This window comes from Balearica regulorum, chromosome 27 (genome assembly GCF_011004875.1).
Source record: "Balearica regulorum gibbericeps isolate bBalReg1 chromosome 27, bBalReg1.pri, whole genome shotgun sequence".
Taxonomy (NCBI): Eukaryota; Metazoa; Chordata; class Aves; order Gruiformes; family Gruidae; genus Balearica; species Balearica regulorum.
This window is the reverse complement of record NC_046210.1, coordinates 1-23,615: the sequence shown is the minus strand read 5'-3', so window position 1 is coordinate 23,615 and position 23,615 is coordinate 1. Positions and strand designations below refer to the sequence as shown.

Here is a 23,615-nt window from a genome sequence, read left to right as displayed (position 1 = left end):
TCAAGTCTTCTCAAGATCTCTCAGTCCTACTCTTTCTTTTTGTAATTCATGTTTAGAAAGTACTTTAAAGAAAAAACCAAAACATTAAAAAAAGAAAAAAAAGTACAAGTTAAACATGACAAAACTCACATATGGTTAAAAACCTTAATTGTTGAAACAAGGGTTGTCCCGGATGCTGTGCTCACACAGGAGTGGCTGACAATTAAAAAATTGGTCCCTGATGTGGGGATTGTTAAAATCATGGTTTATTACAGTAGAATTGGACTGTCAGGCAGTTGGTTAAATCATACACCTTGCCTGAATTAACAGCACAGGAAGCAGTACAGAAAAGAGTTATTCAGCTCTTGCTCTTCATACAAGCTAGCAAGAACGTAGGGATTGCGATTTAACCTCAACTCACCTCCTTTAAGTTTTCTGTTGGATCTTTCTTCTTTTTATCCTAGGGAAAAAAACCAACACCATTTTTCAAAAGGCTTACTAGAAGCACAGCCAAGATCATTTCTCACATAACCTAATACTACAGAGAACATAGAATCTAAGGCAGAAAATACCAGAACCAGGACTCCCAACATCCGCTGTCCCAGCTACTCCGACCCCTTCTCTCTGCCAAGCCACTGACATAGGTCAGAGCCTCAAGGAAAGAAGCAAAACTCACTTTCTTTGTGCCTGCAGGAACTGTACTTGTCACAGGTTTCTCAGCCTGTTTTTCTGAGGCAGGGGCCTTCTGAGAGTGCTTACTCCATGCTTTGGGTTTTGAAGGGTCACCAAAAGATTTGCATAACTCCACCTGAAAAGACTCATTCAGATCTTTAATTAAACATATGTTCAGCACCCTGGTTCTGTAACTGCTGGATAAGCCTCACTCAGAAACCCTTCTTATAATCCTGACAGGACGGAGGGTGTGTGTGCAGGAGAAGAACAGGCAACTCCATACGGATGTTCATTTTAAAAGCACAGGGCTACATGTTCACTCAACACGGGGAACAGTCTGGTGTGCTCATTTAAGCAGAATCAAATAAGTTGTCCTGTTTATTGTGAATCATCCAGCAAGACGAATGACTTTAAATGGAAAATGACCCTCAAGTTCAAAAGTTCAGATTATGACAGCTCAAAACCTGACACTGTTGTCCCAACCAGCACTGAAATCACTGCTGGTGCACGAGCACAGCCCAACTGAGCCAAGTGTCTGCTCGAGACTCCAGCAACGAGCCCTGGCATCAGGCTTTGCTGGTTTGCTGCAGAAGACTTAACCTCTAGGCTTTCTCAGCCCCTGGCTGTTCACCCCTAAGACTACCAAAGTGACAAACTTTCTTAAGAATCCCAAGAAAATATTTTTAAAGACCAGCTCACTGTGATTCTGGAGGTGTCAATGAAACTTCTGTTGAAATGGTTCAGTGCCCTTTGAGCTTCATCTTCAGACTTGTAGCCAATGAAGCCAAATTTCTGGAACTTGCCCTCCTTGGTGAATTTCAAGCAACAATCAGTCAGCGTGCCAAAGGCGACGAATAGCTTCCAAAAGCGATCTTCCTTCATCTGGGAAACAAGGAAGGACAACAGGAAGGCAAATCAGCAACGCAATGAGAAACACTTTGCGTCTAAAGCAAAACATTTGCTGTCAGAGGGCTTCTGAAGTGCCATAGGAACCACGCTGTACTGTGACAACCCCAACAAAAACCCCGCACGTCAGCTACCAAACCGTTTCAACTCCTCCATGAATCCACTACGCGTACAGATCTGCCTGCAACGCCCCCGCAGCTAAAGGGTGCAGCCAGCTCTCAGGGAGCCCGGGGCCCCACAGCGCTGCCCTGCCACAGGCACGGTGGGACCCAGCGGGGTGATAGAACTAACACTTAAGGGAAATGGCAGGACCATTAACTAGCTTAAGCCACATATCTAGTAATCTTAACCCTTACGTAAGATGTTTTAACAAGAACTAGTGTAAGGAAGGGTCAAGATGACCCTTCCCTCTGTTTGCATTTTTGTAACCAATCACAAGATAAGGAGGTAGTAAATCATAATGGAATGAACACGGAGGATTCTCTGCTAATTAGGAACCGGTCTGAGTAAGTTTTGTGGTGAAGGTGAAAAGTGCACAGTGAGGAAGACATACGGCCTTCATCCCCAAGACCCCGGCCCACGACCACCAAGAGGCACTGTGCGTGCGCAGTTGAGAGGAGTTAAAGGCGGAGACAATGGAAATGAACTCATTGTAATAAGACCGCCTTTCCACAGAAAGATCATGACTCTGTACAGGCGCTTTTTGAATATGTAACATTTTGTTGTATAAAATTCAAAGGGAATTGCCGCAAGGTGCGCACGATTTTGGTGGGATGACCCCCCGTGCTGCCCAGCGCTGAATAAACATACCTACTTTACAACTTTCCCAGTTGTGGAGTCCGATTTTCCGCACATCAGGGGGACGTGGATGGCAGCAGAGCGGCACAGTGCTCACCTGTGCCCAGCTCCCGCAGATCGAGGGGAGGACAGCGGCCACAACGAGCTCCGCTCCCCCACCCGGGGAGGCTGCCAGCTCCCCTCCCCTAGGGCACCTCCCCAGCTGGTGTCCCACACTCTGCCTCCTCCCCCCAGGGCATCTCCCTGCCCTCTCCTGGGGCACTCCCTGCCCCAGCTCCCCCACCATCCTACCCCCAAGGGTGCCCCCCCACTCTCCCACACGGACCCCCGCCCTCCAGCACATCTCCGCGACCTCCTGACCCCTCAGAGCCCTTCCCGCAGGATATCTCCAACCCCCCGAACCGAGGACCCTCTCTCCAGAGAATCTCCCTGCTCACCCCCGTCCCCCCCCCACCGAGGGCCCCCTCCCCTCCCGGGGCCCCTCCCTGCCCGGGACCCCGCGTCCCCCCGGGGTGTCCCCTCAGACCAAGCTCTAGGTCCGGAAGGACCCCTCCACGCCGCAGAAGCCGCAACCGTGCGGCGGACTCACCCCGCTGGGGAGGTTTTTCACGAAAAGCCGCGACGCGGCGCCGACAGAAACCAACCGCCACAGCGCCAGGCGCCGCCGCGCTCAGCGCCGCACACGCCGGCCCGCGGGGGCCGCCATCTTCCCGCCGAGTCATGTGGGCGAGCAGTCGCAACGCGCAGGCGCCAGAGGCGGGGCCGGGAACCTGGCAACGGCCCCCTAGCAACGGCCTTAGCAACAGGCCCCAAGCAACGGGGCGGAGGACCCCGGGGGGATAAAGGGCAGCATCAATGGAGCATCTAGGGGGTAGGGACCGGCAGTGTAAATATATTTCCTGCGGAAGGAACAGGTACTCACCAGATGGGCACCGGAGGCATCAGGCTGCTCAGTTTCCAGTTCAGAATTACTGCTTGTGCTGTGACTTCAGAGTCCATGCTACACAAAACGAGCTGAGCTTCTGCACCTGTCACCAAGTCGTGAATCAAAATATAAACCTGCAAGGAGGAACCAAGCAGCAAAACAGCAAAGGGAAACCGCAGCCTCCCCATTTTGGGGAACACCTCCTCCCTGTGTCATAGCCCCGGGGCAGGTGGGTGATAAAGGTGTGGGCACCCGCACGGGTGGCTGCCACCGTCACCTTGCCTGGCTCCAGCTCTCCAGCCCATAGGCGATGTTGGCGTGGAGTGAGCGGGAGAAGAGCACCAGCTCCTGGGGGACGGCGGCCACCTGCAGCACAGGGGACGGCTGGGGACATGGTGGGGATGTGGGGGGGGACATGGTGTGGCAGTGGGGGTATATGGTGGGGATGTGGCTGGGGATGCTGCAGGGACCTGGTGGGGATGGCTGGGGACATAGAAGCACAGCATCATAGCCTGGTTTGGGTTGGAAGGGACCTCACAGCTCATCCAGTCCCACCCCCTGCCATGGGCAGGGACACCCTCCACTAGCCCAGGTTGCCCAAAGCCCCCTCCAACCTGGCCTGGAGCACTGCCAGGGAGCCAGGGGCAGCCACAGCTTCTCTGGGCAACCTGTGCCAGGGCCTCACCACCTTCACTGGGAAGAATTTCTTCCTAACATCTCATCTCCATCTCCCCTCCTTCAGCTTAAGGCCATCACCTCTCAAGCCTGTCAGGGTCCCTCTGGACGGCATCCCTTCCCTCCAGCGTGTCGACTCATCACACAGCTTGGTGGTGTTGGCAAATTTGCTGAGCGTGCACTCGATCCCACTGTCCATGTCGTTCAGAAAGATGTTATACAGCGCCAGTCCCAGTACCGACCCCTGAGGAACGCCACTCGTCACTGGTCTGCACTTGGACATTGAGCCCTCGACCACAATTCTTTGACTGTGACCGTCCAGCCAAATCCTTATCCACGGAGTGGTCCATCTGTCAGATCCATGTCTCTCCAATTTAGAGACAAGGATTGTCGTGTGGGACAGTGTCAGATGCTTTGCACAAGTCCAGGTAGATGACATCAGTCACTCTCCCTTGTTCACCAACACTGTAACCCCATCATAGATGGCCACCAAATGTGTCAGGCACCATTTGCCCTTAGTGAAGCCACATTGGCTGTCACCAATCGCCTCCTTATTTTCCATGTGCCTGAGCATAGTTTCCAGGAGGATCTGCTCCATCATCTTGCCAGGCACAGAGGTGAGACTCACCGGTCTATAGTTCCCCAGGTCTTCCTTTTCTCCCGTCTTAAAAATGGGGGTTCTGTTTCCCCTTTTCCAGTCACTGGGAATGTCACTGGACCAGGGCTTGTGAACGTGAGACTGCTTCTGTCTGTCTGTCTGTCTGTCTACAGAGGGCCTCATCCGCTGGGTCTCCCTGGTCAGGTGGCCTGAGAGCAGGAGACCTTCTTCATAGGGGGGTCAACGTAGATGATCACTGAGAAGAAGGTGTCCTGCTCTGTGGACACACAGATGGTCACTGAGAAGAAGGGCTCCTGCTCTAGGCCATGTGGATGGTGGCATCTCTCACACCATCCTCGTAAGCAAGCTTCGGAAGTGTGGGTTGGATGAGTGGACAGTGAGGTGGGGTGAGAACTGGCTGAATGGCAGAGCCCAGGGGGTTGTGGTAAGCAGCACAGAGTCCAGTTGGAAGCCTGTAGCTAGTGGTGTGCCCCAAGGCTCAGTGCTTGGTCTGGTCTTATTCAACATAGTCATCAATGGCCTAGATGAGGGGATAGAGTGGACCCTCAGCAAGTTCGCTGACGATACACAACCGGGAGGAGTGGCCGACACACCAGAAGGCTGCACTGCCATTCAGCGAGGTCTGGCCAGGCTGGAGAGTTGGGCCGAGAGGAACCAAATGAAATTCAAGCAGGGCAAGTGTAGTGTCCTGCACTCAGGGAGGAATAACCCCAGGCACCAGAACAGGTGAGGGGCTGACCTGCTGGGAAGCAGCTCTGTGGAGAAGGACCTGGCAGTCCTGGTGGACAAGAAGCTCTCCATGAGCCAGTAATGTGCCTTCGTGGCCAAGAAGGCCACTGGTGTCCTGGGGTGCCTTGAGAAGAACATGGCCAGCAGGTCCAGGGAGGTTCTCCTTCCTGTCTACTTTGCCCTGGTGAGGCCACATCTGGAGTTCTGTGTCCAGTGCTGCGCTCCCCAGTTCAAGACAGACAAGGAACTGCTGGAGAGAGTCCAGCGGAAGGCTGTGAGGATGATGAGGGGACTGGAGCATCTCTCATATGAGGAAAGGCTGAGAGAGCTGGGGCTGTTTAGCCTGGAGAAGACTGAGAGGGGATCTCATCAATGCTAATAAGTATCTAAAGGGCAGATGTCGAGAGGAAGGGGCCAGACTCTTCTCAGTGGTGCCCAGTGACAGGACAAGGGGCAACGGGCACAAAGTGGGACACGGGAAGTTCCATCTGAACATGAGGAGAAACTTCTTCACTCTGAGGGTGACTGAGCACTGGGACAGGCTGCCCAAAGAGGTTGTGGAGGAGTCTCCTTCTCCAGAGAGATTCAAAACCTGCCTGGATGTGATCCTGTGCAACCTGCTCGAGGTGATCCTGCTCTAGCAGGGGGTTGGACTAGATGATCTCCAGAGGTCCCTTCCAACCCCCACCAGTCTGGGATTCTGGGATTCTGTCCTGCACCCGGGTTGGGGCAATCCTGAACAAGGAGACAGGCTGGGGGATGAAGGGCTGGAGAGCGGAGAAGGACTTGGTGGGAGAAAAAGTGTTGCTAGGACAAGGGGGAATGTTTTGAAGCTAAAAATGGTAGATTTGGGTTAGATGTAAGGAAGAAATTCTTTACTCTGAGGGTGGTGAGATGCCGTATCGAGAATGCGGAAGATGTCCCATCCCTGGAAGCACTCCAGGTCAGGCTGGACGGGGCTGTTAGCAACAGGAGCTGGTTGAAGATGCCCCTGCTGAGGGAGGAGATGACCTTCAGAAGTCCCTTCCCACCCAAAATGGTCCTTTGACGGATTCTATCCCACCCCATCCCCTCTCGCCCGCTGCAGGTGTCCCGGTGGCCAATGTCTTCCCGGTGAGACTGCTGGCGTTGGGTGAACCCAACACGCTGGTGTGTCTGGTGGGAAATGTCTTCCCGCCGGCGGTGGAGATCAGTTGGCAGCTGGACGGGGTCCCTGTCACCCAAGGGGTCACCCACACCCACTACGCCCCCACGGCCGACCTGGCCTTTGTCCGCTTCTCCTACCTGCCGGTGACGTCTACACCTGCATGGTCACCCGCGAAGGGGACAACTCCTCCGTCATTGCCTACTGGGGTGAGCGTGGGGATGGGGACGGGGCTGCTGGGGAGACACCAGTGACCCCCCGCGTGTCTCCCCTTAGTGCCCCAAACCCCTGACCCCGCTGAGGTGCTGGAGATGGCGCTGTGCAGTGCTGCCATGGCTCTGGGCATCCTCCTGGGGCTGCTCGGCATCGCCATGACCCTGGCAGCATGCCGGAGCACCCATGGTATGGCCCGGATGCTGGGGTGTCCCCCGGGTGAGGGGGGGTGTGATGGGGGGGGGTGAGGAGGGGACTGTCACCAAATCCCCTCTTGTGTCCCCCGCCCAGGTTGAGCACAGGACGGTGCAGAGACCGGCGCCGCTCATTGCAGGAGTGGAGATGGTGGGGGGGAGGGAGAAGGTGGGAATAAGCTCCCTCCTGCCCCACCCCAACCCCCCAGCAATTAAACTCCTCGTCTGTGGCTGCGCCCCGTGTCCTCGCCTGTCCCCTACCCCACGCTGCGGTGGTTTCTCCACTGTCTGATATTGGGGTTCAGCTGCATCGCGCCCCCCCAAAGAGCCATTCCCCAGAGGCGTGCCTCAGTTTCCCCACTGCCAAAGGGTGGAAGGGCAGCAGCCACCCACAGGGATGACGTGGTGGTGGCTTCTCCACTGTCCAATATTGGGGTTGGGCTGGACACACCCCCCAAAGAGCTGTCCCCAAGAGTCATGCCTCAGTTTCTCCACTGCCAAAGGGTGGAAGGGCAGCAGCTGGCCACAGGGAGGACATGGTGGTGGCTTCTCTGCTGTCTGATATTGGGGTGCAGCAGGATTGCACTCCCCAGAGAGCCACACCCAAGAGGCGTGCCTCAGTTTCTCCACTGGGAAGGGACAGGCAGGATTCCCGCGGTGCCAAGCCCAGCCCTGGGGCACAGTCCCCTCGGGGCGAAGCCCTGCGCTGCCCATCGCTGGTGACGGGGGATCCCAGGGCCAAATCCCTGGGGATAAGCCCTGAGGAGGAGCAGGAGGAGGAGGAGGAGGAGGAGGAGGAGGAGGAGGGAGCGGGCCGGTGGTGGGAATGAAGGTCGGGCGCTGCAGGGAGAGGCCGGAGCTCGCCCGCTGTGCCGAAGGCACCGGCACTCACCGCTGCCCATGTGGGTGCTGGGGGTGCTGGGGCTGGTGCTGAGCTGCTGGGGGGCAGGTAGGATGTGGGGGGACAGGGGCGTGCAGCAGGTTTGGGGGAGGGGTCCAACCCCTGGGGACCCTGCCCACCTCCGCGTCCCCCTCGTAGGCACCTTCCTGATGCACGTGGCCAGCTCCTGCCCGCTGGCGGCCAACGGCTCCGCACTGGATTTTGACTTGGCCCTCGTCTTCAACAAGAACCCGCTGGTCTGCTACGACCCCGACGCCTGGTGCTTCGTCCCCTGCGACTGGGGGCTGCTCCACCCCGTCACCACCCAACTTGCTGCCGTCCTCAACAATGGCACTGCCTCGGTACAGCACGCCGAAGCCCAGCGTTGGGCTTGTGACGACCTGGCCCCCCAGTTCTGGGCCCAGATGGTGATGCGCTGGAGTGAGCCCTGCAGCGCACGGGGGCTTTGCACAGGGGCATCGTGCACAGGGGCTTTTCAGGGGGACGTGGCGTAGCGTGTGGTGTGGGATGTTGTACACGGATGGTGCATGGGGTTTGCACGCAGGTGTTGCATGGAGCATTGCATGGGGACAGTGCATCGCACGTTTCACGAGGACATTGCTTGGAGCATTGCAGAGGAATGTTGCACGGGGACATCGCATGGGGACATCACATGGGTGGGGAGGGGGCTCACTGACCGTCCCCCCTCCCCGCTCCAGCACCACCCCAAGCCCGCATCACCCCCTCTAAGACAGGCAACGCCCGGGCGCCCGTCCTCCTCACCTGCCCCGTCTGGCGCTTCTACAGGGACTGTGGCCGGGGGTGACACAGAGCCTCCTCACCCCTGTACTCCCTCTTGCAGGTTACACTGCCCTCCCCGGAGACAACTCCCCTGCAGGTAACGGCACATCCAGCCCGTCCCTGCCCCCTGTCCCCAAGGGACATGTCACCCCTTCTGCTACCCCGTCTGCTCCCCAGGCAGCATCTGAGGACCCCCAGGACCGTGACCTCCCGGCCCCAATGGCCCCCCCGTGTCACCGTCACCCCGGGGGTGACACTGCAGTGCCGACAATAACGATGCTGTGTGGCAACTGGGTGGTTTTGTACAGGGGAACCTGTGATGTCCCACTGAGGGGACACACACACACCCCCCCCCCCGTGGCACGAGCGGGGCCGGGTACGAGCGGTGACACGTGCATTGGGCACAAGTGATGCCGGGCACGAGGGACAGCAGGCGCAGGCAGGGCCAGGCACACGCGATGCCTGGTGACAGAGATGCCGCCATAAGGGACACTGAGCACAAGCGGTGTCGGGCTGTGGTGGGTTGACCCTGGCTGGAGGCCAGGTGCCCCCCAGAGCTGCTCCATCACTCCCCCTCCTGTACTAGACAGGGCAGAAAAGTGTAACGAAAGGCTGGTGGGTCGAGAGAAGGACAGGGAGGGATCACTCACCAATTACCATCATGGGCAAAACAGACTCAACTTAGAGGAAAAAAGTCATCTAATTTCTTACCAAGCAAAAGAGAGTAGAGCAACGAGAAATAAACCCAAATCCTCAAACACCTCCCCCCAGCCCTCCCTTCTTCCCGGGCTCAGGTCTACCCGGTGAGTAGCAGGGAAAAAAAAAATAAATGGGGGCCAGAGCCAGACGCCTCCGCCATGCGGCGAGGAGCCACCCGCTGCTCCCGCCGCCCCCGCGGTTGGCGGCCACCGCCACCGCCCGGGCTGCAGCTATACCCGGTGAGGAGCAGGGAAAAAAAAAAATAAAAAGGGGGTAGAGCTGGACCCCGCTGCCACGCGGTGAGGGGCCATGAGCTGCTCCTGCCACCCCCGCGGTTGGCGGCCACCGTCGCTGCCCAGGCTGCCAGGTCTACCCGGTGAGGAGCAGGGAAAAATAAATAAATGTGGGAGTAGAGCCGGGCCGCTCTACCACGCGGCGAGGTTCCATCCGCTGCTCCCGCCACCCCTCCGGTTGGCGGCCACCATCGCCGCCCGGGCTGCCAGGTCTACTTGGTGAGGAGCAGGGAAAAATAAATAAATGTGGGGGTAGAGCTGGGCCCCTCCGCCACATGGCGAGGTTCCACCCGCTGATCCCGCCACCCCGCGGTTGGCGGCCACCGCCACCGCCCGGGATGCAGCTATATCCGGTGAGGAGCAGGGGAAAAAAAAAAATAAAAAAGGGGGAGAGCTAAACCCATCCGCCACGTGGCGAGGGGGCACCCGCTGCTCCCGCCGCACCCGCGGTTGGCGGCCACTGCCACCGCCCGTGTTGTCAGGTCTACCTGGTGAGGAGCAGGGAAGAAAAAAAATAAATTGGGGCTAGAGCCAGACCCCTCCGCAAATCGGCGAGGGACCACCCACTGTTCCCGCCGCCCCTGTGGTTGGCGGCCACCGTCTCCGTTCAGGCTACCAGGTCTAGCCAGTGAGGAGCAGGGAAAATAAAAAAATAAATAGGGGGGAGAGCCAGACCCCTCCGCTACGCGGCGAGGTTCCACCCGCTGCTCGCGCCACCCCCGTGGTTGGGGGCTACCGCCGCCGCCCGGGCTGCCAGGTCTACTCGGTGAGGAGCAGGGAAAAATAAATAAATGTGGGAGTAGAGCTGGACCCCTCCGCCACGCGGCGAGGGGCCACCCGCTGCTCCCACTGCACCCGTGGTTGGCGGCCACCGCCGCCGCCCGGGCTGCCAGGTATACCCGGTGAGGAACAGGGAAAAAAAAATCAATGGGGGGAAAACCTGGTCCCCTCCACCACGTGGCGAGGGGCCACCCGCTGCTCCCGCTGCTCCCGCCGCCCCCGCGGTTGGCGGCCACCGCCACCGCCCGGGCTGCAGCTATACCCGGTGAGGAGCAGGGAAAAAAAAAAATAAAAAGGGGGTAGAGCTGGACCCCGCTGCCACACGGTGAGGGGCCATGAGCTGCTCCCGCCACCCCCGCGGTTGGCGGCCACCGTCGCCGCCCAGGCTGCCAGGTCTACCCGGTGAGGAGCAGGGAAAAGTAAATAAATGTGGGGATAGAGCCAGACCCCTCGAGGGGCCACCCGCTGCTCCCGCCGCACCCGTGGTTGGCGGCCACCGCCGCCGTCCGGGCTGCCAGGTATACCCGGTGAGGAGCAGGGAAATATAAATAAATGTGGGGGTAGAGCCGGGCCCCTGAGCCACGCGGTGAAGGGGCCTCCGCTGCTCCCGCTGCCCCCGCGGTTGGCGGCTGCTGCCACCGCCCGCGCTGTCAGGTCTACCTCGTGAGGAGCAGGGAAAAAAAAAAAATAAATGGGGGCTAGAGCTGGAACCCTCCGCCACGTGGCGAGGGTCCACTCGCTGCTCCCGCCGCCCCCGCGGTTGGCGGCCACTGCCAGCGCCCGGGCTGCAGGTCTACCCAATGAGGAGCAGGGGAAAAAAAAAATAAATTTGAGGTAGAGCCAGACCCCTCCGCCACACGGCAAGGTTCCACCCGCTGCTCCCACCGCCCTTGCGGTTGGCGGCTACAGCCTCCGCTCAGGCTACCAGGTCTAGCCAGTGAGGAGCAGGGAAAAAAAAAAAAAAATGCGGGGTAGAGCCGGGTCCCTCCGCCACGCGGTGAGGGGCCACCTGCAGCTCCCACCGCCCCCGTGGTTGGCGGCCACCACTGCTGCTCGGGTTGCCAGGTCTACCCGGTGAGGAGCAGAGAAAAAAAAAAAATAAATGGGGGGTAGAGCTGGACCCGTCCGCCACGCGGCGAGGTTCCACCTGCTGATCCCACCGCCCCTGCGGTTAGCAGCCACCTCTGCCGCCGGGTCTGCCATGTCTACCCAGTGAGGAGCAGGGAAAAATAAATAAATGTAGGGATAGAGCCGGGCCCCTCCGCCACGTGGCGAGGGACCACCTGCAGCTCCCGCCACACCCACGGTTGGCGGCCACCGCCTCCGCTCAGGCTACCAGGTCTAGCCAGTGAGGAGCAGGGAAAAAAAAAGGAAATGGGGGGTAGAGCCGGGCCCCTCCGCGACGCGGCAAGAGGCCACCCGCTGCTCCCACCACCCCCACAGTTGGCAGCCACCGCCACCGCCCGGGCTGCCAGGTCTACCCGGTGAAGAGCAGGGAAAAATAAATAAATTTGCTGGTAGAGCTGGGCCCCTCCGCCACGCGGCGAGGTTCCACCCGCTGCTTTCGACGCCCATGCGGTTGGCGGCCACCGCCGCTGCCCGGGCTGCCAGGTCTATGCGGTGAGGAGTAGGGAAATAAAAAAAATTAATGGGGGGAGAGCTGGACCCCTCCGCCACGTGGCGACGTTCCACCCATTGCTCCCGCCGCTCCCGCGCTTGGCGGCCACCTCCGCTTCCCGGGCTGCCAGGTCTACCATTGACGAGCAGGCAAAAAAAAAAGTAAAAGGGAGGTAGAGCCGGACCCCTCCGCCACTTGGCAAGATGCCACCGGCTGCTCCCACCGCTACCGCGGCTGGCGGCCAACGCCGCCGCCTGGGCTGCCAGGTATACCCAGTGAGGAGCAGGGGAAAAAAAAAAAATTTTTTTTTTTCAGTTTTTTTCAGTTGCAGACAGAGAAGATGCGCACCAAAGAGCGGCAGAGGCGGCGAGCAGAGTGCCGCACGAAGGCGGGTCGGCCGGTGGCGTCGGAGGGAAGAGGTGGCTGGTGGCTGTATGGCTACATTCAGATTTGTCTGGGGATTCTTGATTTTTTGAAGGTGTGAAGCTGGATATCAGCATGGGAGGTGACTCGGGCCAGGTGCGCAGCGACTAGTGGGCTGAAGTAGCAGTTATTTTTCAGGTGTCACATTGATGGCTAAGATGCAGATATTCTTTGTTTGTGTTTTCTAGGTGGGGTGCAACCATGGCAGCCCGAAATGACAGAGGCTAGGTGAGCAAGCGGCTGAGGTAAAGGAGCAGGAGATAGGAATCTGTGCGGGCAGGCTGCGGTTTTGGGCACCGTCTTGGCACGTGCCTTTTGCTTTGTTTTTGGCAGGTGCTGCGGGGAGCCTCGGAGGGGCGAAGCCGCATGCCGAGGAGCGGTCCGAGAAGGTTAGATGCTCATCAGTTTCTCGTACCAGAGCATTATATGGCAACTCATTTGAGCGTTTCCCTCTGGTTTTGCAGGAGCTGTGTGGCCACTGTTGGAACTGGATATGCATTTGAGGTGAGCTGGAAAAACAGCAAGGGCGATCCTGGGAATGGTGACTTCCCACAAACATAGGAGTAATTTTGTGTCTCTTGTGTCTCCAGGTGCCACAGGCGATGACAGCTGCAGTGTCAGTCTCTGGAACGAGCAGGTGAGCGGAAAGCCACGGCGGTTACGAGGAGGGGGGTGTTGCGGGAGAGGTCGGTGTTGAGCAGCACGATGCTGACTGGCACTGCTGTATTGTTTGTGTTGTGGGTTTTTTTTTAATGGTAGCTGATGAAGAGGAACCATCCCGGTTTGCCAACGCACAGCACGCGGGTCTTCCGTCGCGGATTGTTCCAGATCCCCGGCCCTCTGAAAGCTAAGTTGAGGGACCGGGGCTAGGGAGGGAGCGGGATGTAGGAAGGGGGCAAGTTTGAGGGCTGCAGGGGAGGGGTTTTATGGTTAGCGCAGGGGAGAGAGCTGTCTGGGAGCAGCGCCCTTTGGGTGGGCAAAGGGAGCGGGTTATTTGTCAGCACGATGCTAGACTGTGCCGGGCAGGGCAGTTCCAGCCTGTGTCTGTGGTATGTTTGTTGTGCATGTTTGTTTTCTGTGTGTTAGCCCTTCCTCGGGTCTCGGCGCCCTCTTTGCGCTCGAGGGGCATGGCATGCTTCTCGGGCGCAATCCCTAGGGTCTCGAATGCCCGTACTCGTCGGGGTAGTGCCGATCGGGCGCTTCTTTTCTTGCACAGCGAGCTTACGGTGTGGATCGGTGTTGCATCTCAGAAGTTTCCAGCGGATCCCCTCTTCTTGCAGCTTCTTCCCAGGCTGTGCCGGGACCTCTGCTCTCCAGCCATCCCTTTTCAGGGACCGGGGCTTCCTCCCCGCATCCTCGCGTTCTTAGGTCTCGAAGACCGCTTCTCGCGCATCCGTCATCTCGGTTTTGACCGTAACTTGTTATAACGGGCCATCGCAGTCAATTCTCTTCTGGGGTTGCCGTAGATCTTCCTCGCCCGGGCGTCGCGCCCTGTCGGTCGTCTCGCTCGACATCCGTCTCTGGTCCCGGAGTCCTTCTTCTCGCTGAGAGTTTTCTCTCAGCTTTGCGTCACATCATTTGTCGAGTTCTGTGTAGCGTTGGTCTCTGTGTGTGTGGGTTGGGCATGGAGCTGCTCTGCCTGGGGTTGTTGAGTCAGGGTTAGGTGGAATAGCAATAAGAGTGTACGCTTAGTATGTTGATATGCCCGGTCTGGAATGGTTTGGCTCTGACTCAGCCTCTGGGTGACTTGTTTAAGAATTTGGTGTGGTTTTTTTCAGATGCGGACAGAGAAGATGCGCACCAAAGAGCAGCAGAGGAGGGGAGCAGAGCGCCGTCACGAGGTAGGCCGGGATGAGTTTGGGAGTCGCAGGGGATGGCTTTTGAAGTTAGCGTACGGGAGAGGGCTCTCTGGGAACAGTCCCCTTGGGGTAGGCAAAGGGAGCGGGTTACTCGTCAGCACCGGGCCGGTCTCTGCCGGGCAGGGCAGTTCCAGCCTGTCTGCGGTTGTGTCGCATAGGTTGTCTTGGCTGTCTTATGCTCTATGCCATACCTTCCTCAGGTCTTGATGCCTCCGCTGCTTTCTGTCATCAGCAGGTACCTTATTCGATGTCATGAGTCTCCAATATCTGTACTCATTGGTATTGTGCTCATCTAGCCCTTATTATCTTGCAGTCATAGCTTAAAGCATAGATCTGTTTGGCGTGCATTGTGTCGTAGATGTTTCTGAGCGGACGTCTCTTGCGGCGGCCAGCCGGGCGCTGCCCGCAGCTCCACCGAGCGTTATCTTTGCCCCGAGTTCTTTTCTTAGGTTTCATCCCTACATTTTGTTCACGCTTTTCCGGTTGTATTTTCTAGGCGCAAATCAATGCGTGAACAGGGTATTAGCACGAGAGCGAACTTAAGCGAGGCGAGTGACGACCGGTGTGCCGACGTAGCGTTTTTCTGAGATGTGTTACAGACATAGCTGAAATCGTACCCGGTCGTTTGAGTTTTACACGTGGCGGCGAGGCCTCGGCACGGCAGACCGAAGAATCCGACTCCGAGCGGTCGAGGAAAAGGGACGGGAGAGAGGAAGGCATTTCCCAGCAGGGCTTCGTTGCAGCGGAGGCCGAGGCCGGGCGGCATGTCGGCGACCGGCGACGCTCTGTCTCGCGAGCAAAGAAGCGGAACCTGGCGGATGGGGGAGCGTCCCCGTTAGATGACTTGTTCCCCGTGAGGATGGATTCTGGATCCTGCCCTCTGAAAGGTAATTTAAGGGGCAAAACTGGTGGTTGGGGCGGGGCTAGCAGGGGGTTTAATGTCAGGGTTGCAGAGAGGGCCGTTTAGTCTGCCTCAAGTCAAGGGACAGATAGGGGTCCCGGGTCCATTGTGCCGGATGTAAACGTTCTGGCCTCTATCCGTGTTGCGGTGTCATTTGCGTTATCCGTACTTCTTGTGTACGGTGCTTTATCGCAGCCGTCTACGTTCCGTCCCACAGGCTCGGCACGCACCTCGGCGAGCATCCGCGTGGCGCGTAACGCCTCGTCGCTTTGGAATACGGCCCGTCAGGCATTTGTCATCATGTGACCGGAGCTTAAAGAGTGTCTCGCATCACAGATGTTTCTGCCAGGTCGCCTTTGTGGAGGTCGTCTGCGCCAGACTCGCAGCTGCGCTCTACAACCTTCCACCGCAATTGAAGTTTGATACTGTGTTTCATCCCTGCATCCTTAAGGGGTTAGGTCTTAAAGCCTAGCTTCTCACATGCCCGTCGTTCTCGCGTTGTATCGCGTGCTGCAATTTGTATCGGTTTTGACCACCATCTGAGACATCTTGTTTTGTAGCCCTTTGTGCCGTATCGCCTCGCGTGTCCCCGCGCTCGGCCGGGTATCGCTTTGCGCCGCTCTGTATTTGTATCGCCTGCCGACGGGGACCGTCCTCTGTTACGTGGGCCTGTATTCTGTCTAGCGTTGCGCCGGTCTGTATTTGTACTGACTGCCAATGGAGACTGTTTAGTGTTACGTGACCCTGTCTTCTGCATAGCTTTGTGCTGCTCTGTATAGCTTTGTGCTGACTGCCAACGGAGACTGTCTTGCGTTCCGGGACCCTGTGCTCTGTATAGCATTCTGCTGCTCTGTAGTGCATTAGCACAGGTTGTTTTGGTGGAGGTTGTCAGGGCTCCACTGTTCTGGGGGTATAGGGTAGTTGTCAGTCAGCAGGCCCTAGAGTCCTTCTGTTGTGTTTTTCAGGTGCCGTGGGATGATTTTGATTTCTGCACAACACCCTCCAGTGAGGTTTTTTGGTGTATCCCGGTAACAGTGAAGAAGGAGCAGCACACCTAAGGAAGATGCCTTGCTGACTCGCGTCTACGAACGCTAGCTCCTCGGAGTCAAGCGGAGCGGTGATGCTGTTTTAAGGGACAGGGCGAGGCCGTTCTGCAGACGGTTCAAGAATTGTGGCGAGGGCCCGTCGGGGCGGGCGGGCAGCGGAACGGATGTGCGTTCGGGTAAGGGGTAGAGGGGGAGCGAGGTTGTAGCGGTGCCTAATTGTGTGTGTGGTGGTGGGTGGGGTATTTATATTTTCCAGGTTAAGCCAGTTGGTTAGCTTTATGAGATGAGAATAAAAAAACCCCAGCCGGGGGATTTTTTTTTTTTCCCCCGGCTGGGTTTTTTTTCCCCGGTCCCGGCCGCTCCGCAAGGCGACGTTCGTCACCAAAGTTTGGACGGCGGTCCGGTTCGGGCCGGGGTTTTTGCCAGGCAGGGCGAGTGCTGTGTTGTTATTGTGTCTCCTGGGAACAGTGTTCTTGAGGTGCGATCTTTTGGAGTTTTGCATTTGCTTGTGATTGCAGGCAGGTGTGTTATGTAGCAGATGGTCACAGTAATAGCGGTGGTGGTTTTGAAGGGCAAGGGTGTGGGGTGTTAGTGTAGTTGAGCAGTGTTGAGGAGGACGAGGTTGGCACACAAGAGGGTGTAACGAATGTTTTGGAAGGAAGAGTTTGTAAAGTTTATGGATTGGTCATTGTAGCTTCTTGTGTAATAACAAGGAAAAAAAAATTACAGTGTTTTGTATTTATAGGCAGGGAAGCAGAGCGGCTGTCCGGATGACTGCAAACTGCATGAGTGGGGCTGGGGAGTTGAAGCGGAGGATCGAGATTGCATTGAAGTGGAAAACTGTTGGAGAAGGAAAATGTAAAGGTAAGCAGTAGAGATTGTCAGGAACCTTCTGTAAATCACTCTTACAGCTATGCGTCCCTGGTGGTGGTGGTAGTTAAACAATGCAATCCTATTTATTAATGACTACTGTTGTTGTCCTTTAGATAAAATAATAATAAAGCTGTGATAATAAAGATGGGTTTTCGCTCTGCTTGTGGTGTAAATCTTTTATGCCAGTCTCTACATTTGCCGATGTTATCGCTCTTTGAGTTTTGTCATGTTTGTTTATCCCCCCTTCTGTATTTTGTGTGTCTGTTGTTGTTCTTGTGTTTGTCTGTGTGCTTCTCTGTCGCCAGCGGTGTTTATCGTTCTGTCTTTCTGTGCCGGTTTTGTTCATAAGAAGAGTTTAGCTTTTGTTTAGATAAACATATAGTTTAAATAAATTAAATTTTTTGTAGCTTAAAAAAAAAAAGCAGCAGTAGAAAATATAACCTCTCTGGGAGTAGTATCTCAAAAAAATAAATATAAAATACTTTTTTTAATATATTAAAAAAACCCTACTCCCAGGGTGTGTGAAATTTTCTACTGCTGCACCAGACTTATTATTTTTAATTTTTTATTTGCAAATATTAGTTAAATAATAATTAACAAAATACACCATGACTTCGAAAGCAGCATCACCCACCTCGCGCATAACAAATAACACCAAACATCCATAAAAACACAAGAAAATTACCAGAAAATACATGACAAAAATTTTCCTAACACACACCCCTGCCAGGACCCAAAATAACCATAGACTTACCGGCACTCACCACAGACGGGAAGGAAAAAGGGTCCCGTCCAGCAAGCCGGCTCCAGTCTCTATGATCCCCAGGCCTCCGAGCCCTCCATTTTAAAAACCTCTATGACCGGAAGGGCGACTCTATGGCCGGAAGTCCTCAAGGCACCAGGAAGTCCTCCAATTCCCCCGGAAACCTAGTATCTATGACCGGAAGTCCTCCATCGGACCCCAAAAGTCCTCCAAATCCGACGGGAAACATTGTCCCGAGAACCCGGAAGTGCCCGGAAACCCTAATAAAACGGGTCCCCGTGACCGGAAGTCCTCCAGGAACACCGGAAGTCCGCCGATTCCGGCTAGAAACACTATGACCGAGACCGGAAGTCACCAAAATAACCCGGAAGTCGGCCATTTCGAACAATGACAGCTACAGGGCAGGACCTAGGGTTACAGGTACGACCTGGGGCAGGGCCTAGGGTTAGGGGAGGACATCGGGGCGGGGCCTAGGGTTAGGGTTGTTACCTAGGGGTTATGGGTTATGGGCTGGGGTTAGGGTTAGGGTTGCAGCCTTACACTTAGGGTCATAGGGTTGGGGCCTAGGGCTGTACGGGGTTAGGGGTTAGGGTTAGGGGTTAGGGGTTAGGGTTAGGGTTAGGGTTAGGGTTAGGGTTAGGGTTAGGGTTAGGGTTAGGGTTAGGGTTAGGGTTAGGGTTAGGGTTAGGGTTAGGGTTAGGGTTAGGGGTAGGGTTAGGGTTAGGGTTAGGGTTAGGGTTAGGGTTAGGGTTAGGGTTAGGGTTAGGGTTAGGGTTAGGGTTAGGGTTAGGGTTAGGGTTAGGGTTAGGGTTAGGGTTAGGGTTAGGGTTAGGGTTAGGGTTAGGGTTAGGGTTAGGGTTAGGGTTAGGGTTAGGGTTAGGGTTAGGGTTAGGGTTAGGGTTAGGGTTAGGGTTAGGGTTAGGGTTAGGGTTAGGGTTAGGGTTAGGGTTAGGGTTAGGGTTAGGGTTAGGGTTAGGGTTAGGGTTAGGGTTAGGGTTAGGGTTAGGGTTAGGGTTAGGGTTAGGGTTAGGGTTAGGGTTAGGGTTAGGGTTAGGGTTAGGGTTAGGGTTAGGGGTTAGGGTTAGGGTTAGGGTTAGGGTTAGGGTTAGGGTTAGGGTTAGGGTTAGGGTTAGGGTTAGGGTTAGGGTTAGGGTTAGGGTTAGGGTTAGGGTTAGGGTTAGGGTTAGGGTTAGGGTTAGGGTTAGGGTTAGGGTTAGGGTTAGGGTTAGGGTTAGGGTTAGGGTTAGGGTTAGGGTTAGGGTTAGGGTTAGGGTTAGGGTTAGGGTTAGGGTTAGGGTTAGGGTTAGGGTTAGGGTTAGGGTTAGGGTTAGGGTTAGGGTTAGGGTTAGGGTTAGGGTTAGGGTTAGGGTTAGGGTTAGGGTTAGGGTTAGGGTTAGGGTTAGGGTTAGGGTTAGGGTTAGGGTTAGGGTTAGGGTTAGGGTTAGGGTTAGGGTTAGGGTTAGGGTTAGGGTTAGGGTTAGGGTTAGGGTTAGGGTTAGGGTTAGGGTTAGGGTTAGGGTTAGGGTTAGGGTTAGGGTTAGGGTTAGGGTTAGGGTTAGGGTTAGGGTTAGGGTTAGGGTTAGGGTTAGGGTTAGGGTTAGGGTTAGGGTTAGGGTTAGGGTTAGGGTTAGGGTTAGGGTTAGGGTTAGGGTTAGGGTTAGGGTTAGGGTTAGGGTTAGGGTTAGGGTTAGGGTTAGGGTTAGGGTTAGGGTTAGGGTTAGGGTTAGGGTTAGGGTTAGGGTTAGGGTTAGGGTTAGGGTTAGGGTTAGGGTTAGGGTTAGGGTTAGGGTTAGGGTTAGGGTTAGGGTTAGGGTTAGGGTTAGGGTTAGGGTTAGGGTTAGGGTTAGGGTTAGGGTTAGGGTTAGGGTTAGGGTTAGGGTTAGGGTTAGGGTTAGGGTTAGGGTTAGGGTTAGGGTTAGGGTTAGGGTTAGGGTTAGGGTTAGGGTTAGGGTTAGGGTTAGGGTTAGGGTTAGGGTTAGGGTTAGGGTTAGGGTTAGGGTTAGGGTTAGGGTTAGGGTTAGGGTTAGGGTTAGGGTTAGGGTTAGGGTTAGGGTTAGGGTTAGGGTTAGGGTTAGGGTTAGGGTTAGGGTTAGGGTTAGGGTTAGGGTTAGGGTTAGGGTTAGGGTTAGGGTTAGGGTTAGGGTTAGGGTTAGGGTTAGGGTTAGGGTTAGGGTTAGGGTTAGGGTTAGGGTTAGGGTTAGGGTTAGGGTTAGGGTTAGGGTTAGGGTTAGGGTTAGGGTTAGGGTTAGGGTTAGGGTTAGGGTTAGGGTTAGGGTTAGGGTTAGGGTTAGGGTTAGGGTTAGGGTTAGGGTTAGGGTTAGGGTTAGGGTTAGGGTTAGGGTTAGGGTTAGGGTTAGGGTTAGGGTTAGGGTTAGGGTTAGGGTTAGGGTTAGGGTTAGGGTTAGGGTTAGGGTTAGGGTTAGGGTTAGGGTTAGGGTTAGGGTTAGGGTTAGGGTTAGGGTTAGGGTTAGGGTTAGGGTTAGGGTTAGGGTTAGGGTTAGGGTTAGGGTTAGGGTTAGGGTTAGGGTTAGGGTTAGGGTTAGGGTTAGGGTTAGGGTTAGGGTTAGGGTTAGGGTTAGGGTTAGGGTTAGGGTTAGGGTTAGGGTTAGGGTTAGGGTTAGGGTTAGGGTTAGGGTTAGGGTTAGGGTTAGGGTTAGGGTTAGGGTTAGGGTTAGGGTTAGGGTTAGGGTTAGGGTTAGGGTTAGGGTTAGGGTTAGGGTTAGGGTTAGGGTTAGGGTTAGGGTTAGGGTTAGGGTTAGGGTTAGGGTTAGGGTTAGGGTTAGGGTTAGGGTTAGGGTTAGGGTTAGGGTTAGGGTTAGGGTTAGGGTTAGGGTTAGGGTTAGGGTTAGGGTTAGGGTTAGGGTTAGGGTTAGGGTTAGGGTTAGGGTTAGGGTTAGGGTTAGGGTTAGGGTTAGGGTTAGGGTTAGGGTTAGGGTTAGGGTTAGGGTTAGGGTTAGGGTTAGGGTTAGGGTTAGGGTTAGGGTTAGGGTTAGGGTTAGGGTTAGGGTTAGGGTTAGGGTTAGGGTTAGGGTTAGGGTTAGGGTTAGGGTTAGGGTTAGGGTTAGGGTTAGGGTTAGGGTTAGGGTTAGGGTTAGGGTTAGGGTTAGGGTTAGGGTTAGGGTTAGGGTTAGGGTTAGGGTTAGGGTTAGGGTTAGGGTTAGGGTTAGGGTTAGGGTTAGGGTTAGGGTTAGGGTTAGGGTTAGGGTTAGGGTTAGGGTTAGGGTTAGGGTTAGGGTTAGGGTTAGGGTTAGGGTTAGGGTTAGGGTTAGGGTTAGGGTTAGGGTTAGGGTTAGGGTTAGGGTTAGGGTTAGGGTTAGGGTTAGGGTTAGGGTTAGGGTTAGGGTTAGGGTTAGGGTTAGGGTTAGGGTTAGGGTTAGGGTTAGGGTTAGGGTTAGGGTTAGGGTTAGGGTTAGGGTTAGGGTTAGGGTTAGGGTTAGGGTTAGGGTTAGGGTTAGGGTTAGGGTTAGGGTTAGGGTTAGGGTTAGGGTTAGGGTTAGGGTTAGGGTTAGGGTTAGGGTTAGGGTTAGGGTTAGGGTTAGGGTTAGGGTTAGGGTTAGGGTTAGGGTTAGGGTTAGGGTTAGGGTTAGGGTTAGGGTTAGGGTTAGGGTTAGGGTTAGGGTTAGGGTTAGGGTTAGGGTTAGGGTTAGGGTTAGGGTTAGGGTTAGGGTTAGGGTTAGGGTTAGGGTTAGGGTTAGGGTTAGGGTTAGGGTTAGGGTTAGGGTTAGGGTTAGGGTTAGGGTTAGGGTTAGGGTTAGGGTTAGGGTTAGGGTTAGGGTTAGGGTTAGGGTTAGGGTTAGGGTTAGGGTTAGGGTTAGGGTTAGGGTTAGGGTTAGGGTTAGGGTTAGGGTTAGGGTTAGGGTTAGGGTTAGGGTTAGGGTTAGGGTTAGGGTTAGGGTTAGGGTTAGGGTTAGGGTTAGGGTTAGGGTTAGGGTTAGGGTTAGGGTTAGGGTTAGGGTTAGGGTTAGGGTTAGGGTTAGGGTTAGGGTTAGGGTTAGGGTTAGGGTTAGGGTTAGGGTTAGGGTTAGGGTTAGGGTTAGGGTTAGGGTTAGGGTTAGGGTTAGGGTTAGGGTTAGGGTTAGGGTTAGGGTTAGGGTTAGGGTTAGGGTTAGGGTTAGGGTTAGGGTTAGGGTTAGGGTTAGGGTTAGGGTTAGGGTTAGGGTTAGGGTTAGGGTTAGGGTTAGGGTTAGGGTTAGGGTTAGGGTTAGGGTTAGGGTTAGGGTTAGGGTTAGGGTTAGGGTTAGGGTTAGGGTTAGGGTTAGGGTTAGGGTTAGGGTTAGGGTTAGGGTTAGGGTTAGGGTTAGGGTTAGGGTTAGGGTTAGGGTTAGGGTTAGGGTTAGGGTTAGGGTTAGGGTTAGGGTTAGGGTTAGGGTTAGGGTTAGGGTTAGGGTTAGGGTTAGGGTTAGGGTTAGGGTTAGGGTTAGGGTTAGGGTTAGGGTTAGGGTTAGGGTTAGGGTTAGGGTTAGGGTTAGGGTTAGGGTTAGGGTTAGGGTTAGGGTTAGGGTTAGGGTTAGGGTTAGGGTTAGGGTTAGGGTTAGGGTTAGGGTTAGGGTTAGGGTTAGGGTTAGGGTTAGGGTTAGGGTTAGGGTTAGGGTTAGGGTTAGGGTTAGGGTTAGGGTTAGGGTTAGGGTTAGGGTTAGGGTTAGGGTTAGGGTTAGGGTTAGGGTTAGGGTTAGGGTTAGGGTTAGGGTTAGGGTTAGGGTTAGGGTTAGGGTTAGGGTTAGGGTTAGGGTTAGGGTTAGGGTTAGGGTTAGGGTTAGGGTTAGGGTTAGGGTTAGGGTTAGGGTTAGGGTTAGGGTTAGGGTTAGGGTTAGGGTTAGGGTTAGGGTTAGGGTTAGGGTTAGGGTTAGGGTTAGGGTTAGGGTTAGGGTTAGGGTTAGGGTTAGGGTTAGGGTTAGGGTTAGGGTTAGGGTTAGGGTTAGGGTTAGGGTTAGGGTTAGGGTTAGGGTTAGGGTTAGGGTTAGGGTTAGGGTTAGGGTTAGGGTTAGGGTTAGGGTTAGGGTTAGGGTTAGGGTTAGGGTTAGGGTTAGGGTTAGGGTTAGGGTTAGGGTTAGGGTTAGGGTTAGGGTTAGGGTTAGGGTTAGGGTTAGGGTTAGGGTTAGGGTTAGGGTTAGGGTTAGGGTTAGGGTTAGGGTTAGGGTTAGGGTTAGGGTTAGGGTTAGGGTTAGGGTTAGGGTTAGGGTTAGGGTTAGGGTTAGGGTTAGGGTTAGGGTTAGGGTTAGGGTTAGGGTTAGGGTTAGGGTTAGGGTTAGGGTTAGGGTTAGGGTTAGGGTTAGGGTTAGGGTTAGGGTTAGGGTTAGGGTTAGGGTTAGGGTTAGGGTTAGGGTTAGGGTTAGGGTTAGGGTTAGGGTTAGGGTTAGGGTTAGGGTTAGGGTTAGGGTTAGGGTTAGGGTTAGGGTTAGGGTTAGGGTTAGGGTTAGGGTTAGGGTTAGGGTTAGGGTTAGGGTTAGGGTTAGGGTTAGGGTTAGGGTTAGGGTTAGGGTTAGGGTTAGGGTTAGGGTTAGGGTTAGGGTTAGGGTTAGGGTTAGGGTTAGGGTTAGGGTTAGGGTTAGGGTTAGGGTTAGGGTTAGGGTTAGGGTTAGGGTTAGGGTTAGGGTTAGGGTTAGGGTTAGGGTTAGGGTTAGGGTTAGGGTTAGGGTTAGGGTTAGGGTTAGGGTTAGGGTTAGGGTTAGGGTTAGGGTTAGGGTTAGGGTTAGGGTTAGGGTTAGGGTTAGGGTTAGGGTTAGGGTTAGGGTTAGGGTTAGGGTTAGGGTTAGGGTTAGGGTTAGGGTTAGGGTTAGGGTTAGGGTTAGGGTTAGGGTTAGGGTTAGGGTTAGGGTTAGGGTTAG

General features: G+C 55.1%; 3 protein-coding genes across 3 annotated transcripts; all 3 read left to right on the top strand.

Annotated features, from left to right (window-relative positions):
* The first annotated feature begins 5,439 nt into the window (after positions 1 to 5,439).
* Positions 5,440 to 6,956, top strand: LOC142598273 (class II histocompatibility antigen, M alpha chain-like). The gene is given in 5 exon segments (XM_075736425.1): positions 5,440 to 5,487; positions 6,276 to 6,588; positions 6,591 to 6,656; positions 6,724 to 6,849; positions 6,952 to 6,956. Coding segments are annotated over 5 exon segments (558 nt in total).
* A 727-nt stretch (positions 6,957 to 7,683) lies between these two features.
* LOC142598272 (class II histocompatibility antigen, M beta 1 chain-like) lies at positions 7,684 to 8,560 on the top strand. Its single transcript, XM_075736424.1, has 3 exons — positions 7,684 to 7,803; positions 7,894 to 8,175; positions 8,454 to 8,560. The coding sequence occupies exons 1-3, from the start codon at positions 7,755 to 7,757 to the stop codon at positions 8,558 to 8,560; spliced, it is 438 nt and encodes a 145-aa protein (XP_075592539.1). The 5' UTR covers positions 7,684 to 7,754.
* Positions 8,561 to 9,802: 1,242 nt separating this feature from the next.
* LOC142598271 (uncharacterized) lies at positions 9,803 to 15,487 on the top strand. Its single transcript, XM_075736423.1, has 7 exons — positions 9,803 to 9,880; positions 12,682 to 12,737; positions 12,813 to 12,852; positions 12,939 to 12,985; positions 14,127 to 14,189; positions 14,838 to 15,094; positions 15,304 to 15,487. Exons 1-7 carry the CDS (start codon positions 9,803 to 9,805, stop codon positions 15,363 to 15,365), a joined length of 603 nt encoding a protein of 200 aa, XP_075592538.1. The 3' UTR covers positions 15,366 to 15,487.
* Positions 15,488 to 23,615: the final 8,128 nt, after the last annotated feature.